The 19132-nt window shown below is 34.6% G+C and overlaps 1 protein-coding gene across 1 annotated transcript; it reads left to right on the forward strand.

The window, feature by feature from the left end:
* The first annotated feature begins 9489 nt into the window (after positions 1-9489).
* On the forward strand, positions 9490-13184 carry LOC145218242 (uromodulin-like). The gene is made up of 8 exons (XM_080085644.1): positions 9490-9499; positions 9700-9748; positions 10439-10604; positions 10766-10923; positions 11613-11784; positions 11911-11981; positions 12098-12287; positions 12970-13184. Exons 1-8 carry the CDS (start codon positions 9490-9492, stop codon positions 13093-13095), a joined length of 942 nt encoding a protein of 313 aa, XP_079941770.1. The 3' UTR covers positions 13096-13184.
* Positions 13185-19132: the final 5948 nt, after the last annotated feature.

Consider the following 19132-nt stretch of genomic DNA (forward strand, 5'->3'; position numbering starts at 1 on the left):
GGCAATCTTGTTGCTTCGACTAAAATTTTAGTCTTGAATTATTATTATTATTACAATGACAGAAAGTAGACAGAAAAAACATCGTTGCATATTTCTTTGTAATAACTTTTCCTACAACATTTCGCCTTTTTCAAAGTGTTTTGAACTTTCGTGCGTGCTTTGCTGTCGGCATAACAGTAGGATAAGTGAGATTGTCTGTTTGGTTTGTCACAAGAAAGTACCATGTAAATGGCCTTACACAAAAAAGGCCTGTATTAAGGCAACGAAATTAATAATTAATTCTTATATTACACTGCAGTTCACTACGATTTGCTTGGACCAACAAACACATTCTAATTGGGCAAAGATTAGTTTATCCGTGGCTGTAACCAAGATGTTTTCTATTTGCCAGTTGACCGACCTCAAATGATATTTTAGCATTTGGTGGATGACAATAAATGTTTGTATTTTGACGTAATAAATACTTTATGCTGATACATCAGTAGAAAGGCAACAATTTTGTTCTGCTAAAAAGTCACAAAAATGCGACTTCTGTTTAATGAGATATAATCTAAACATAATCTAATAATAATTGTACATGGTGTCGTAAAACAAGCAAAAACATGTAATATTTTCAAATGTTAAATATGAGTATCTTAAAAACTAACTATCGCTTTATCGATTTAACCTTGCTGCACTAGTAACTTTTGTACAACAATACTGTTACAACAATGGTAGAAAATCTGATTGGACTCTAATTGGAAAGTTGATAAGTTTTATCCTGCATCATCAACAAACCGTATGTCAAAACATGAAAAATAATGATTTTAGCATTTGAAAGGTACGGCCATGATACGTAAAACAGTTTGATTTAGGTTTACATTCTATGCCATGAAATTAGCGACAGTTTGCAGAACGCCCGTTTCCGCTACGTTGCAACTGATTGTGACGAAATCTATCCCTGTTCCTATTTATTTGTGTTGATTCTTCTGCTGGTTGTCCGTTGGGGTCAAAATTGTCGAATGCAATTCTGGCTGAAAGAAGATCAAATGTTTGGCAACATTAAAAGTTTTGTTAAATTGATAAACTCGAAATTTTACCCAGGTTTTGAGGTGGTCGGTTTAAATTATGTCGATCCATTTTCACTTTTTCTGAAACCTAAATGGTATGTAATGTAAACAACAAATGTTATTGTTTGTTTTTCAAAGTATATTAACCATCATATTCTTCTTAAATACGTATGTTATTTGCGAAACACAACCATTAATAAAAACAAACTACCCACAAAATGTTTCATGTTTACGCTATAAATTTAATTTTATAACATTTTACCTTCACAGATGGAATGTTTTGGACATTCCTCTGACTCTGTAAAAATTAAAACAAAATTTTTGTTAAAAAAAACTAAATTGCGTCTTTGTTTGTGTTTGTTGCAGGTTAAGCAAAACGCAACTCATAGTTTAATAATCAATTGTATCAAGTAAATTACGTAAATTTTAATGAACTTGATTTTTAATTAAACAGCATACCATTGATACAACTATTTAAAACTTCACCGGTTTCTCAATCATTACATTGAGATATGAGACGTAGTACGGTAGACAATAAAACAAACCCCAAACTGTTTCACAAACGAAGCGAAAGCTTAACAGTTGTAAAACAAACAAACAATCCAATAACATCAAATAAAAGTTTAATCTGCAATTTGTGTTTGAAACCACCACAATTATACAACCATTTTCGTGTTTCAGTCACCCTGCACTTACATTTAAACCAACAAACAATTTTGTGGTCCGATTATTCACCACAAATATGACTCTATACATAAGCATATTATCTATTCACTCACGTCCGACCGATGATATTCGATCACCTTCTTCTCGTCATCAGATTCATCACCAGTATCTTCACCATACGTAATTGTTTGAACTGTTTTCACTTTCCCAAAAAAACAAAAATGCCATTTTGTGAAATTCAAAACAGCAAAACAATAATAAAGAATAAGCTGCAGTTATATATTTGTTTTGTGCTTTTACAGTAATAAACAAATTGAATTAAATCATTATTTACAAATGACATCATTTCAAACAACGTGCAAAGAATATAATTTAAATTGAATGTATACTTTATACTTTTCTGTCAATCATTATAATGCATTGTATAGTAAACAATGTGACGAACTCTCCACTATTGTATGTTTCAACATTATGCAACCTGCATTAAAATCAATCTCATTCCCTGGTTCTTTAAACACACGTTTTTCCTACCTTGGTATTGAGCTGGTGAACTTTTGTTGGATTTATTTTTTTCGTATTCGACATTACTTGAAACCTAAATAACAAAACTTTTTTTACATTTTTTTTACTTTGGTTCCTTTTTGCTAAACAAAAATTAAAACATAAAAATTAAACTAGAAGCACAAGCGATTTTCCAAGGTTTATACACAGTTCAATACTAAGATATGGGTTTGTTTGTTTAGATAGTAATCTTAAATAAAAACGAGTTTATACTATTAGGGCAAAAAAATAAAATGACAAAAAGATTCAGCGGTTTAAAAAAGTTTGTAAAAAAATGAATGAATTCGAGTTATCTCCAATTATAAAACTTTTTATCACCATGCTCCATCAGAAAATGATTATACTTTTTTTTAATAACCTTCTTACCGTTTGGGGCAGAAAATATTGTGGTGAAACAGGCGGTGCCTGAAAATCAACGTGTGAATAATTTTGAAACCTACAAATTATTTACAGGCAAAGCGTTTAATTAAGGAATTGAGCCAACCCGCTGAATGTTTAGAAGAAATTTGAACTAAAATAATTTATGTTACTCGTTTCTTCAAGAACCAAGGCAGCAAAAAAATGTACATAATAAAAAGTATATAAAATAGTGTTTGTTTGCTATAGGAAAGGGGCAAAGACGAACTTTAAATAAAGATTTAGAAACTTTAAAACTAAATTTCTCATTTGCTTTTCACATACTTTGGAGTAATACGTTTATCGTTATTTAGATTTAACATATTTTCTTCTTGACAATGTACTTACCATCATAATCTGACCGCCTTGAAGGAAAGGATTGTACTGCGGCTAAAATCAAAAAGGAGAAAAACTTGTACGGATAGCTCTTTTAGAATGGCTCTCCTAACAAAGTCAAAATTATATTTTCATTATCATTTTATCCATATGCCATCGTTGCAAAATGACAATCCCTTAGACATCACAGAACGCCAGGCCCATTAAAGGCGTCATACCGAATTCAGGGCTGCTCCCAGGTATGAATTTATGTTCCCTTAGACATGTTTCAAATCAAAACGTTTGTCAAAATATTAAAGGAATGACAGAAAATAGTTTGGTAAAGTCGGTCGCCAAATTAGTGTTTATTTATTATGGGGCCTTTTGTTTTCAATGACCAATTTTGTCGGTCGGGAAGTCTTCATATTCTTCACTCTAAGTGTTACAAATATATAATAAACCAAATATGAAAAATGTTTTGCACAAAATGGTAAATATGCGCATAGCCTATGCTGGTGAAGTAGTTGGTAGTGCAAAGTGATTCATCGTCACTTATCTATTTAAAACTTTATCTTGTATGCTAACAAAAATATATAAATTACCAATTTTTTGAGAAAGACAGCATTTGTTTCGATCGAAACTTATTTAAAACGTTAACAAGCAACACCGTAATTCAGACTGTTATTACCTGTTAATAAAATACACTCAACATTTTTGTAAAACCGTAAAAAATGAAAACAGTTTTTGCATTAATTTTTGGATAAACTGTTTCCATGTTCTTTCCGGCTGAGGCAGAAGATATTGTTGTGAAAGAAACGGAACCTGAAACGCATTAAAAAATGTTAATTTAATTCTGTCGGACTGCTATTTGCCCACTAACATAATTTATTTTAATTTTACACAAGGTTTAAACGAATTTAGTTTTTAATCAATCCATTGGACTCAATTGATTTGATTTTCCAGAATGTATTTTCTAAGTATGTACGCTTTACAATTCAATTTGGATTTGATGTCATTGTTAGGTTCATATATGAAATATAAGGTGCTTCCGGTGTAGTTACTTATATACTAGCAATTTTCAAAAAATACCTCATTACTTGCATACGTTCTTACCGGCTGAGGCAGGAACATTTGCTGTGGGGTAGACGGGATCTGGTGAAAAAAAGAAACAATTTAGTGCAATACCTGTCAAAGACTTGGCGTGTTTACAATCCACAAGGCCTTAAGCATAAATAATAAAGCTAACAGTCAAATGTTTGCAAAATCAATTTTAGAACAAACTTTTGGAAAAATTCCCTACGACAAAGCTAAAATGTGCAGCATAGGAGGCAGGCAACTGTGCTTACATTTCGACTTTCGACAGGCTCACCACTGGGCCTGTATAGCGAGACCCAATAGCTCGTATAGTTGGTTTGAATCCCACGTCAAGACATCTTGTTTCAGCCTATGTCATGCTTCAGATGCCGCTTTGTTTCGAACCTTTATAAGCCTACCGCACTATGAGCACCTTTTGCTGTTTTACATGAACGCCAATAATAGAAGTATGTTTATTTTTTACCTTTCTGGCATTTAAGGCTCAGAAACTGGTAATAATCGAACTTAATATTTGAAATAGTACTTACCACCATGAAGTTATAAGCAGGAAGATACGGACTAGTCAGAGCCTATTAAACAATCAATTTAATGTTTTGTAAAAACTGTCTGACATATTTTAAAGAATACTTACAAAGTTTGGGTAATTCTGCATATTTAGTGATAACTTTATTGTTGCTGGCAATCGTTTCAATCCAGCCGATGAATAAGTGATTGTATATGATGTGTAAACAGCCTTGATGCAGTTGTTAATTCTGATTTTAAACAGTACCCCGGCTTACAACCGTACTCATACACACTACAACAGCTGTTCGAAGCGCGATGCTAGGGACAAAAGCCTTCACTCAGTGGTGGGATCGTATTTCTGCGAAAACAATACATCGCGTAGAAACGTAGGTCACACATATTTTGACATATATTCACATTGGTTAGCGAGACTAACAGAATTATTTGTATCATAAGCGCTGAGTTTTAATACAAATTGTCAAGCAAACGATTTGATCTACTAGCTGTGGGAATTTAATTCCAGTTTTATTTGTTATTTTGTAAATAATGAGCATTATTCAAAAATGATATCAGACATTACAAATTGTGATCGAAAGTTCTATTCGAAATTAATGTTTTTGGTAAATAAAAAACAAACAATATATCACGGGACCTGAAGATAATCATATTTATCTTCTTTAAATTTTGTTTATGTAAATGCTTTGCTTAACAGACCAAATAACCATTAAAACTTTTAAGCTTGGTTCCGCTGTTAATTAAGTTGATGTCACATTGCTAAAAACGATTTTCAGTACCCGGGTTGGTGTTGTATAACGTATTTTAAATATCCACCACCTTTAACGAGACATAAATTGTATTATTACTTTTGCTTACTCACGGTCATCTCACACAGCCTCACGACACCAGAAAAGTTTTTTAACATTATACATGACCATACATTTTGACATTTTTTTTTATTAAAACAAAAACGAATATAGAACATTATTACAATTCGTTTTGTTTTGAAATGTAAATTTTACAGACTGATGTTTTGCTATCCAGATGACTTGAAAGGTGTCGTATGCTTATTACAAACAATCATAGTGTATGACGCACAATTGCGTTTCCGCTTTTCTGTGACGTAACATTGCGCAATGGTACAGGTATTGTTGTTTTGATTTATAGCCTTTATGAGTGTTACTTATACTGTAAACTGAGACTGTGCCGCGTTTGCTTGTGTCTTTTCTCTTAATATGAGATATAGTTTTGTTAATATGAGATACAGGTTTTGTTTTGTGTTTTGCATTTCAGCTGTGTTTCCTTTCATTACATTAGAGAACAATATGGGTGCATGTGCTTTGTTATGTTTGCCAAGAAATCAAGACAGTAATAAACCGCCATCATACGTAAGTTTTTGAAAGCTATTTAATTTAGTGGTGGAAAGTATATCTCTGCATCACTCGACACAGAACTCTATACTATAGGAATCGAAAAAGACAACAAGAAAAATAGTGACACTATAGTCGAGCAATAGTTTAGCAGAAACGTAAATGTGTTTTCAGCATTAATTAAATCACTGGTTGTGTTTTTACTGAACCAAACTAAACACAAGTTAGGAAAAAACTGGTTTCAACCTAGCAGCATTTAACACGTATTTGTTTTTATTTTTTAGTAACTGCGAATATAGGAAACAGTTCGTCAAACACGGTCAACTTTGATTGATTGTGAGAGTAATTGTTTGTCTCATATAGCTTTGATATTGTCGTTTTCAGTTTACGTTGTCTTTTTTAGGGTTTCCTCGAAATGACACATCAAGGACATCATAACAAATTCGACATTCAAAGCAATAGTAAGAAGAGTTGACATAAATATTATCTGTGTATTTGAGTGAACATCATTGTTATGTTAAACTATTTATAGGCCGAAATGCGTTCTCCAATTTCGACCACAGTATGAGCAGAACAGCCAACACGTATAGATGGTGATGAAGGTCGAAACCAGTTCAACCAGTTACAACCACAACCAAAAGACACTCAAACAACTAATGCTTGCTATATTGCGTTTCAACCAAACGTATACATAGGTTAATAATTAAAAAAAATCTAACATTTTCAAGTTTTGTTCATTTCAAACAACCATATTACTATGAGTTGTTGTGATAGCAAGACCGGATTCTACAATTAAATTTCATTAAGAATAGTAATGATATGGTTTGCAATATTTCTTATGTGTTTTTTGTACTTTTATAAACAATATGCAGTATTTCTTCTTTTAATACAGTCTGAAATACAAATGCAGCAGTCAATATTAAGTGTGAAGACTCGTCGAAGACATAAGAAAATATTTATCCTTACCAAATAAATACATTTTTTGAATACATCATTTTTTCATTGAGCGTTTTTTTAATTTGCTGTAAAACATTTTCATGTGTGTCTGGTCATCTGTACTTTCTGGGGATGTTACTGCGCATCATTTTCGTAAAGTACAATCGCTTTTAACTGTCATATTGAGTCAAATAGGATCTCAAATAAGAGTGTTTTGTACATTTGGGCAGTCACACCGCGCTTGTTTAAACCTCTTGAAGCAAAAGTGTAATGGAGAGTTTGTATGCAACATCTCTCATTATGTTGCATTCAAACCCGCAAAAAAATCGAAAAAATTGCCCTTTTTGAATTGTTCTTTTCATGTGAGCGCACTCACATATAACGTGTTGCAGAATGTACTTCCGCACCTACAGCTCTGCAACATGTAAGCGGTACGTTTCTGTTTTGTTAACGTGTTCAATAAACGTACAGTACCCGTCGTTTGTAGTCACTATGGATTAAATTCCAACGCAATTATTTTCAAAAATTGTTGGAATTGCTATAATCAGGGATTTGTAAGAAATGTCTTACTGACATTGCCTTGTATTCTACGTTATCTCCAAACTTTTTAGCGAAATCGCCTCCTTTCTGGGACACTGGCTCAAAATCCCCCACACCCCTAATGAGATAGTAAGCAGCAGAGGACAAAAAGACCTACCAAACAACACGAAAACTTTATGTCATGAACTGCAACACACTGAACCGCACACCAAAATAACAATGAATTAAATAAAAGTATAATTTGCAAACACAGTTTTAATGTACAATAAAATCGTACTTTATGGGCACGTTTTAAATATCGGTGATTTTCCATTGCGTATCGGATCGTCCACTAGACATAAGTCACAGAAAATTGACAACACGATGGTCAAAACAACAGCTTGGAACTATTCTTACTAGTTGCACTGTCTCAAGCTAATCTTTTTGTGTTTTATAGATACTTCGTGCGGGGATGATGTTGCTGATATACCTTACAATTTACTCTCTCCGATGTTTCCTAGTTACTACCCCAACTATGCTGCTTGTGTTTGGAGATTTCAAATGAATAGCAGCAGAACCTTGGTGTTCCAATTCTCCACATTTTACACTGAGAACTGCTGCGACTTTTTATACGTAAGTGTCTTAGAGCAGGGGTGTCACACTCACGGGGCTTTGAGGGCCACATTGCAGTTGGAAATTATGCTAAGGGCCGCATGTGATTTTTAATCTAGTTTTATAAACTTCAACCAGGGAAGCACAACCTTTTCTCCACGACGGCCGCATTGCAGATCCTTATTTCACCTTGTTTTAAAATTACAGATGTAAAGAAATAGATTTATATCATACGTATGCCATCTATTGACGCCCCAAAAGCTCAGACTAATTTTCAACTTGATGCGCAGATTGATCTGCGCAGTGTGAAGATCAGTCTTAACTGTTTATGACGTCATAATCTATATTGTGATGACTGTGGTACCTGTTTTTCTCATTGTTTGTACACAATAGGCACACAAAAGTCTTACACATGTGGCTATTTAGGATGTTAATATTCTTTTCAGTTCCACAAAATTTGTTTAGTGCAGTTTGAAAGTCAAAATATTTGGCAAATGTGTTTTATTTACGTCACGGCGCGCAGAACATGTAATGTATTTTAATAAACATGTTCATGGCTGCACAAACTCGTCTCTATGGCCACATGTGTCCGTACGGCCGCAAGTTGTGCAACCCTGACTGAAACTGAACGCATTTTATAGTTAGAGGAACGGTTTACTATCGTTTCTATTCATAAAGTTCTAGCTGTAAATGACTGTTTAATGAACAGCTTCAACTTTGAATAGTTACAAAAATTATTATATTTTGATAAAAATCTGACTAAGTACTACAATTGTTGATTGTTTGAGGGCCGCATTAGAGGGCTTGGTGGGCCGCATGCGGCCCGCGGGCCGCACGTTTGACACCCCTGTCTTAGAGCATATTATAAACTAATTTACAGGTTCCAGGAGAGGGAATCCCGACATGAGAAAATTTTGCTTGTAAAATGAGGGTGGTGTAAAGAAAATATTTTTTTTCTCTCTTTATTGAAAATGGTAATGTTGTCGACGCAAATAATCGAGTGGAAACGGTTTGTTATTTTTAGGAGATTTCCTGCCGTACGCACTGAAATTCATATATATATAAGTTTTTTTGAAAAAAATGGATTTTTGAGTAACATATTTATTATAACCTGCTTTTCCAGTTTGCTTCTAATAACTTATTGGGAAAAGCAATCAATATGCTTAAGGTGGCAGAAATCCTATTTTTGTCAAGCGCCTAATTTTATGATGAGAAACTTGCTGGCTTAAGGAGGTATGCGGCCTTTTAGGACATCAAATGTGGCCTTCGGGGAATAAATGTTAACATTTGTATTGTTTTTAGTTCAAGAACGAAGCAGGTAAAGTGGACAAATTTTCGGGGGTGCTTGAGTCATTTGATTACACGGTGACAGCAACTAATCTCACTGTCTTGTTTTTGAGCGACTCTAGTGGACCGAGTACTGGATTTAGTGCGACAGTAGGTGAGACAACTCTCCTTCTAGGTACAAAATGTCAACATGCAAATGATTAAAATACACTTGAACTCAGCCAGCATGCGTTATAGGTTAAGCGTGGTCTGAAAATAAATTTTCAATATATATTTTAAAAACTTGAATTAACAAAGTTAATTTGATGTGCTGAAGTAAATTTTAATCCACAAAAGGCAGAATAGTGCTCAAACTTCTATATTTCGTTCACAATTTTATTTTATATATACAGTAGAAACACAATCATCAGTTGAATGTAGGACTGAAAACTTGATCATCAGGTAGGTTACTATTTTCTTTTTAATTATTTTGTGAAATTTATTGATAATTGTTGAAAGTAATATTCAGAAGATTGTTGAAAAAATTCTAGTATTTCAAGCATTTTGTTGTGCTGCCTGTTTTGTCATAAGCCTGCAATTGCTTGTTTTTTATTGATTGAGACATCTTTTACTTATCAGCAATGGGTCTTCTAATGGGATGCCGCTAGAAAAACTGCAACATAGTATAGTTGTTTGGAAAATGAAAAAAAATAACTGGTTGTCTAGACGGGTGACACTAAAACGCTGAATGGGCGGGACGAGTGGGCCGCTAAATATCGGGTAAATTGCTGACGGTTAGTGCTATTACGGTTGGGTTGAGGTTTTATAATAGTATGTGAATCAAAAAAATGTCCCTGCCTAAAACTTATTCAGCTATTTCCTGACAGTCGGCAAAAATGCTATGGCGGGAGATTGCTTGACGTCTCAGGCGCAGGATGTTTAACTCGGTTGCGGAATGTATCCGGCGGAATTATTTTTAATGATTTTCTATTACAAAACCTTATCCCAACCTTAATAGCTCTAACCGTCAGAAATTTAACCCGATATTCAGCAGTTTTCACGACGTCCCGCCCGTCCCGCCCATTCAGCGTTTTAGTGTCACCCGTCTAGACTAATAAAATGTACATAAACTTAACAATCTAATATTCGCAGAGTAACAGCTTATCAACAGAACAGATTAGATTACGAACTCGACGACACTCTTTACATCGCATTGGACAGGGAAACCTCCCTTTCTCAACTCAATGACAGCTGCAAGGTCACGGGGTCAAACCCAGTGTTTACGTTTGACATTGGCCAATGCAAAGGTGTTTTTAAGGTAAAATTGGATTTTGTTCTGAACTCATAGACTATATGTCCTTATTATTTTTTAAGACAACATTATCCGTTAGGGGTAATAATAAAGTGTAATAAGCTTTTATTGCTGCATAATAAAAAGCTGCCAGCTTTGAAATATGTAATTTTCGTGCTCTTATACAGAATGCAAACGGTACGGTGTCGGTGTCTTTCCTGATCTGGAGATACCTAGCTCCATCCCCTGAAGTGATCCAGCGTGACGTTCAAAACAAGCTCAATGTGACTTGTTTATTTGACGCGGACCTTCTTATCTCGTCATCCAAAATTAGTACACAAATCGGGTAAGGAAAAGAAAAACAAACCATTATATAACAGCTATGGAGTGGCATTCGGCACAAGACAACATGTACAAGACACACAGTAGGCGCCATAAAACGTAACACGCGGTCTTTTGTTGACAACACTTGGAAACAAATTGACAAAAGTAAAACAGGATGTTGCACATGACAAAAACATCCAACCACTCCACGAATGGCATACGGCTGTGAACACATTACACACGACACAGAACACATAAATCTACCCATGGAACAAGACACCTGCCCCCCACGACATGAAATACGGCAAAACTATACCACATCTGCAACATGTCACAAAGCATGCACCCAACAGCACCTGCCACACTATGTATGACACGGATCACAGTTTGTCTGTCTATCCTTTTTTCGGTAATTTCGGTTGTTATGTGCACTTTGCCATATTAGGTGGCAAAATCGTTACGGGGTGGCTTAGTACTTCTCAGATAATGCCAAAATGTTGTGGAAAGTGTGTTTGTATTGCTTTCTTTTGTAGATACAATTTCTGATACAATCAAAGCACAACATGATGACACAAAAAAGGACAGAATTGATTTTGTACATTTCTAAAGACATGGTTTTAATGAAGTTTGTTATTTTGCTTTTAAAAACCCCGCGAGCACTTACGGGAGTTAAAAACAGTGAGCTGTTTGTTAAACTTTTATATGTTTTAGATTTGACGAAATTTTTGCAAAGAAAGCAGGAACGTTGGATGTCGCCCTAAATCTATTTAGCAACGAATACTTCAACGAGAGCTTGCCCAGAGAAGTAATTGTACCCAACTACATTTTTGCTAAACTTAAACTTGATGAGATCTCTGCAGCCGATGATTACTTTATTGTCCAGGTGAATTAAAAATAAACTGCTTTTAGTGCAAGAAAACATTGCATTCTTTGATTTAATATACATTATTCTGGCATCTTTGGTCTAGTTTGCAATTTATACTTTAAAGTGGAATACCTTTTTGCACAGCTGGAAGGCTGTTGGGCGACACGCAATGAAAACTCCGATAGTTTGCCGAGTTACCAAATTGTACAAAGCGGGTAAGATATACTTGAACTACCTCAACACATGTTTTTCTAAGAAGCGAGTTTATTTGTTTAGTGATTAATTTTGTATCTGTATTTCACTATGATTAACCCAGCATCGAAACTATTAGATGCGTTGCGCCACCCAGTGGAGGAGAGGCTGCCGACGCGAAGACGTTGATACGAAATTACGAATCCAACTTTGCGACTTTCAAGCTGATGAGCTTTGTGTGGACAAACTTTACAGACGCAGAACAATTTATCTACATCCACTGCGACGTGACCGTCTGTCATAATTCAACTGGACAATGCCCTGGACAGGTGACTTGATTAGAGTAGATTTTGGACTTGCAACAGAGAATAAAGTTTAGCAAAATAGTGTTGGTCGAAAAAAAGGTCAAGGAAAATGATATATATTTTTTTCAGAACAAAATTCCTGGGTATTGCTCTAAAACAATCGAGACAGTATGTCTCTAAATAACTTAACAATTTCTTTGGCGTTTATTTCCAGTTGTACCATTAGCAATATTAGGGTGGAATGGCTTTATATTCTGTTGCTTCCATACCAAAGTTTTCTAGGTTCCCTTGCCAATACGGTATATTTCCTGTCACCAGCTGATTTTATGTGGCTAGTTAGCAAAAAGGCTGAATGGTCCGGCGCGCCTGAATCATAACATAACCTTGATAGGAATTCGACCCCCATCCACCTATATTTTATTTTAATCCGAACCACAATAAAAATACGAGGTTTACTGTGTGTAGCTTACATACAAATTTAAAAGTAATTTTAACCCTTTTATTTGGTTGGAGTGCGAGCAACGGTAAATATTCCGCCACAGGCTACGCTGTCCTATGTTGAAATCGCTAGGGAGGCCGGCCCTTAATCGGCCTGAAGAACTATGATGTAAATATATGTGTGCCGTGATGGGCTTAATTCTGTATGACGCCTTCAATAAAACTGGTGTACAATGAAATATCAATATTTGTATAATTCTTTTTGCAGTCTTGTTCTGGTAAGAAACGGCGATCTGTTGAAAACAATCGTCGCAATCAACTGCTTTCTGCAGGGCCAGTGCACATCATTCAAGGTATCGCTTTCCTACTTGGTAGGACAATGAGAAAAATTTAATTTCTATTCTAGATAATATTGCTGATACACGTGCTTTTGCTAAACAAATTTGTAGTTCTAGCAAGCAAGTCGCACCTCTTGGGGCATAATAACATAAGTTTTCGAAATATTTTCTCGGTTTAATATACTGTGTCTTGGTGATTGATTAGTTAGATGTATATGTGATTAACTTGACTGGTAACATACCAACCGCACCTTTTATTCGATTTCCATAAGTTGTTATAAAAAAAAGACTGTGACTAGCATTAAAGCACACATATAAAAGGAAAAAATACAATAAGTCAATCACCTTAAAATATATTTCACGGGTTCGAATCCGATCACTAATTTTCTTTATCTTGTATATGTTATATGTTGGTTTAACAACCAGACTGATTGGATGAACGCTTGGAATCTTAACGTACACTGTTCTGTATGAGTATAGCCAACACATGATCGTTTCGTGACAACACATGTCCGTTTCGTGACAACACATGTCCGTTTCGTGACAACATATGTCCGTTTCGTGACATCAATCAGTAAACAGTTCTTTCCATATTATTTGCTATATTTGTTAAGCATGACTTTTTTGTTGCTTATAAACTTACAACAGGAGAAAGAAATGAAGCTTTAGAAGGAGCCGGCAACAGCTACCAACTTGTGATGTTTGTTCTGCTGGCTGTGATTGTTATTGGAACTGGTTACATCGTATGGGGCAAACTGACCCGGGATCGCAATGCGAGACAAAATCGCCAGTAGATGAACTTTATATTATTCTTAACATGGCATTGTTTTATGCATGTAAAACTGTTTCTTTCTGAAGATAAAAGAAATAACAAATTAAAGCTGTTTTTCATAAAGCTGTTTGTTAATTTAGTTAGCAAATAAATATTATGCATCATTTCACTTATTACATGCTTCATTCATAGCTGACATGAAATTACTTTGTCAAAGTATTGTTGTGTTTCTGTTTAACTGTTATATACTGTGCAATATAATCAGATGGGGTCAAAACTGTGTCCTTTGAATTAGTTGATATCATGAGTCAGAAAAAAACATTGTTAAATATTTTAGCGTGGTAGCCTGTGCTGAGCGAGGGTATATTGGATTTTCGCACAAACCAGGTTATACTGATCTCTGTATTTTTCGTGTTTTTTGCAAAATGTTTTTCGTTTTGAAACACTATCTATTTATGCGCATTTTTTGGAAATGTAAAACCACTGGTGTGGCATAATCTAGTGGCTTATTTGTTGATGCATTCATGCCAGTATCTAAGTCTCATTGTTTTCAGTTCCATGAACGCCAATCGCTGCAATCGCATAACCCACGCAACAATCGTGACGTAACAAAGAGATAGCAAACAGTAAACAGGAAAGAAGGCGTTGATAACTGATCTTAACCATTGTCTTTGTACTGCCAAATGATTAGCAAAGAGAAGTTTATTGGTTGGGTGAAGTTTTTATACCTGGTTACAAACTTGCTTGGTTGGCGGTGAAAAGTTATTTGTAGCAGCGTAAACAGTTAATCCTTGCACATTTTCATTGAATCAAAATCATACAGCTCGTGTCATCGGTCATGTCAAGTTTTAAACGGTTTGTTTTGTGACGAGCGTCTGTTTCGTTTCAGTGCTATATATTTTGCAATTTGTACCTTGCTTTAGTGAAAACAAGTATCATTGGTTGCTTTGCAAAAACTATGGGTTCATGTTTTTCGAGAAACGTGACAGAAAACAAGAAAACATCAGGAAAAACAAACGAGTTTTGCCACAATGGTAAGTCTGTCATCGATCTGTGAGATTTTTCCGTCGTCCCAAAAATTAGCTGAGTAATGCCAGTTGTAACGCAGGTACCAGTTATATATAGTATATTTTATTGCAAGAATTCGTATGTGAGATCTATAAAAATTAGAGATTTTAAATGATGTGAGATTTTTTTATGTCCCGTTTGCTGGACGAAATTGGCAATATTTTTTACCAGCTTACATGAACCGTTGTCAGTAAATACGATTATTCTCTTTTGCGTAGATACGATTAGACGTCCACTCGCTTCAAAATTAGATTTAAAATCAAGCCTGCCAGGCGCCAACTACAGGCTTTCTTCCCACTAACACACAAAGTTCCAACAGTTTAATTGTAAACAAATCCCTTGCTGGCTTCAATTAGCAGAATGTAGTTACTTCAACGAGAACCGAATGGATAAACTGGCGGGCGGTTTTCAAGGGAAATATCAGGACATAAACACAATAGAAAAAATGCCGGTCTAAACAATATAACACTCTTAACGAAGCTTTTGGACCAGGACTTTATAACAGTCATTCGTTGACGAGCTATCAAGTAACAAAGTACACTTTAGACCAGGCATATTGTCACAACAAAAGGTTTAACAATACAAGAAACTATTTGGAGGCATAATGTTAACAAAGATACCCAAGCAAATAAAACAACACTTTCCAAAACAAAACAACTTGGTCACGAATTACAGGCAGGCTTTTTGTGAACAGCAATAAGAAACAGGTTACATACGATTTAACGACATAGTTTACTAATTTTCCTGAAAAACAAACGACATTAGTTTCCTAGACACACGAAACGAACTACCGACGTTTTCAACAAACTTGTCGATGCGCGAAATTATCCAAATGATAAGGCGCTGTTTATACCTACATTTACAATTTGGGGAGACAGTAGACAAAACAGTCATTTGTAACAAATATAATATTATAGTTGGTCACAGTACGCCTTCAATAGGCCTGGCGTACTGTGATTTATATCTGCGTGCGCCGTGATCGCTGGTCTGCATAGACGCTTCAGGGCTGATCCCAGTAATGAATTCATGTTCATCTTAACTGATTATAGTTGGTATTGCCATTTTTTACATGGTCAGATACATTCAACGTCTAATGGTGTTAATGTGATTCCTTTTTGTACAATTTGTTATTTTATTTTTATGTTTAATTAAAATGTGTTTTTCTTATGTTTGACAAATACGGTTAAGACCTGTTTTTGTTTAATTTAGTTAAGAAAAAAACGATAGGAATAAATTTGAAGAAAGAAACAGGGTTTCCCCCAACACTTTCTACAATTCCTACACGTGAAAATGATGGTTATGACGTGAGTAGAGTGAAAAGAATGTTCATGGTTTAGGCCCTCACATACTGGACCTTTAAAAATGATCCTGTCATCAATTCTTAAATAGAAATAACCATCAAAATACACATCTTGTTAGCACAATTTTATTTGCTATAGGAATCTAAATTTGATTTTCAGTATATAACGTCCTCGCCATTATCAGGGGTTTCTAGTTTCAATTAATATTAGCAAAATGTCTGACCCTCATTGTTTTATTTTGGGTAAGGATGAGTCTCTTCCACCATCACAATCATCACAGAAACCTGTTTCGTATGTAAAATAATTAATTTGACGGAGTTTCATGTAGTATTCTTACATTGATCAACAAGTAAATCATCCACTTTAGCGTGAGTAAAATGGATAATAAATAAGGTGTGAAATCGAACATAATTAATATGATCCAAATATAATTAACCAATAAAATACGAAATTGCGCAATTTTATAACATCTCTGTCATACCAATTTTGTAGTGGATCACTAAATCAATCCAGCAAACCTAATGTTGAGAAACATATTCGACAAAATAACAGATAGCTGAAATTAAGTGGGCTTTGTATTTTCAATGTATGTTCATGTTCAACCAAATTAACCGTAAAAAAATCCCTATTAAATTCTACAAAAACCCCTAAGAAGAAAACGTTGTAATAAATGCCCTAACGCCGTGACATGTTGTTTTCAGACGAGGGGTCATCCACGTAGGGGGGTAAGTAAAAATACCTTCTGTTTTTAAACATGCAACACTGTTGAGGGAAAACGTCAATTTTAAAGACGAATATGACAAAAAAATATGATTGGGACTAATAACCTCCGGTAAATGTTTGTTGTGTAATTGGTGACCAGTTTTATATCTACTGAACACTACAAACCAACAACAAACAAAAAGTTATAATAACTGCGTTAACAGGGCATTTTGTTCCTTTCAGGAGATGGAGTTGGAATGTGGAGTGGATGTAAGTAAAAAAATTAAATGCAAGTCTGTTGAGAGATAACTTAAAATACGAGACGATTTTGCTTGCCTTTAATCTGCATTGCTTGCAACATCCTCTAATATTAACCATGCTAAAACTATGAAATAAAGACAACGGCATGCAGTCTCGAGAACAAAATGCTATAAACAAACGGTATTACGATTCAATGTTAATAAGATACAAATCGTAAAACAACTAATATTTAACTGAGTTTACCAACAATATTTACGCTTTACTTTAAAGCACAAATAAGTATAATAAACTGAAACAAGATATGTCTAAAATTTTATATGTAAGTGTGTCACAGTCAATATATCAAACTAGTAAACAGAAAACGATTTATTTGATTTCATCCTAGCATTCTCCAGTTATTTAATCATGACGCAGCATAGTTAAATTTGCTCTTAAAAGCGCTTGATAAAAAAGCTGTAAACATGCAAGCATCCTGGGTAAAACCTGCTACAAAATACCAAATGAAATGAAACCAATCTGTACCTTGCTTTTGTCTTTAGTACGGAAACATTGACAACATTATTTTCGTCACAAAGGTAAACATTGATAAATTATTTCGCTGAACTTTTGATTTCAAACTTTGGGAACGCCCTGTAACGAAAGTTGCAACTCGAACATTCAATGATTTAATTTTGATTGGAGTAAATCTGATAAAATGACAAAAATTAAAAACAAGAAACACTAACTCGAAGCTTTTTGCACTTAATGCACAATAAACAATAATAAGAATCAAAAAATCAACTCAATAAGTTTTCTTTAGTCTCTAAACTGGTCTCAATTGGAACAAAATCTTCCAATCAATCGACCACCACAAAATCCAGGTAAGAAATTTTCGTTTTGAATTTTCTGTCTGTTCAGTTAAAACACACTTTGTTGTGTAACAAAACAAAACGCTCCATTTGTCAGCTCGAGTTGCATTTGACAATTTCGATCCCAATGGATACCCAGCAGAAGAAGCAGCACAAATGGATGGCGATGAGGGTCGAAATCCGGACAACCAGATGCAACCAGAACAAAATCAGCCTCATAACAACTAATACTTGGTTTATTATACGTCAAAATCAATTAATGGTTTGGCAAAAATAAACATGCTAATGGTATCTTTGTCTGTACTTAACAATACAACATGTCAACAAACCTAAAGTAGCTTGGCGCCCCATCTAAACAATAAAAAATGCCCTTCCAAGCATTCCTCTAGGAGATTTGGCCATGGAGCACCTTTCGCACTTGTCGTACCTTGCAAATCTGCTAATTTTATTCTACTGGATAAACCAAAACTGCCCTACAATTTTATAAACTGAAAGTGTTCTCTTTTGACTAACAAAGTAGCGGTCCAAGTAACGTAAATCAACAATTTACAAATTGATGAATAAAGATGTAATAACGGAAAAGACTATAAAACAAGTGTTACGTTTAAGTCTAAATAATGAACTTTATTTAATGTCCTTAGAAATATTCTGTATAAGTGTTTGTTATTTAAGTATTTGTCAAAACTGAAACAACCGCCTAATACAGATACACTAGGTGGGGACATTAATTCGCCCATCAATTCGATTTTGACAGAATGTAGAAACCGTACTTGGTCTTCATAAGAAACATTTTGAATTAGCAAACCAAATCCTCAAATAAACTTGATTAAGACTTTTTTGGTTTTTATGGCATACTACGATAAAACCTCGAAATCCGAAATTTGTAAATTCTGTTTACTTTTTACTAAAATAAAACTGCATTACACGACCATTTTAAATAATGAACGTTTTGACTGTAACGAATGTTTTCACTATAAAACTTCACTCTGCTTGTGACTGTATTTACTAAACTTTTATTTCAGTTTTATCTGGTGGTTCTCCTTAATTGTGAAAATTTAGGAATTGTTTTCGAAAACAGTTTGTTTCGACTTGTCAGCTTAACCCCTCCCAGAAAAGATAAATTGTGTAACAAGCAAATTTC

The sequence above is a fragment of the Phallusia mammillata genome, chromosome 3 (assembly GCF_965637545.1).
Source record: "Phallusia mammillata chromosome 3, kaPhaMamm4.hap1.1, whole genome shotgun sequence".
In the NCBI taxonomy this organism is placed as follows: domain Eukaryota; kingdom Metazoa; phylum Chordata; class Ascidiacea; order Phlebobranchia; family Ascidiidae; genus Phallusia; species Phallusia mammillata.

Excerpts from the sequence above, each read along its gene's own strand:
- LOC145218242 (XM_080085644.1), top strand. Across the intron at positions 10,605-10,765 it reads AATGCAAAGGTGTTTTTAAG|AATGCAAACGGTACGGTGTC; the intron begins GTAAAATTGGAT and ends GCTCTTATACAG. Across the intron at positions 12,288-12,969 it reads CTGGACAATGCCCTGGACAG|TCTTGTTCTGGTAAGAAACG; the intron begins GTGACTTGATTA and ends TTCTTTTTGCAG.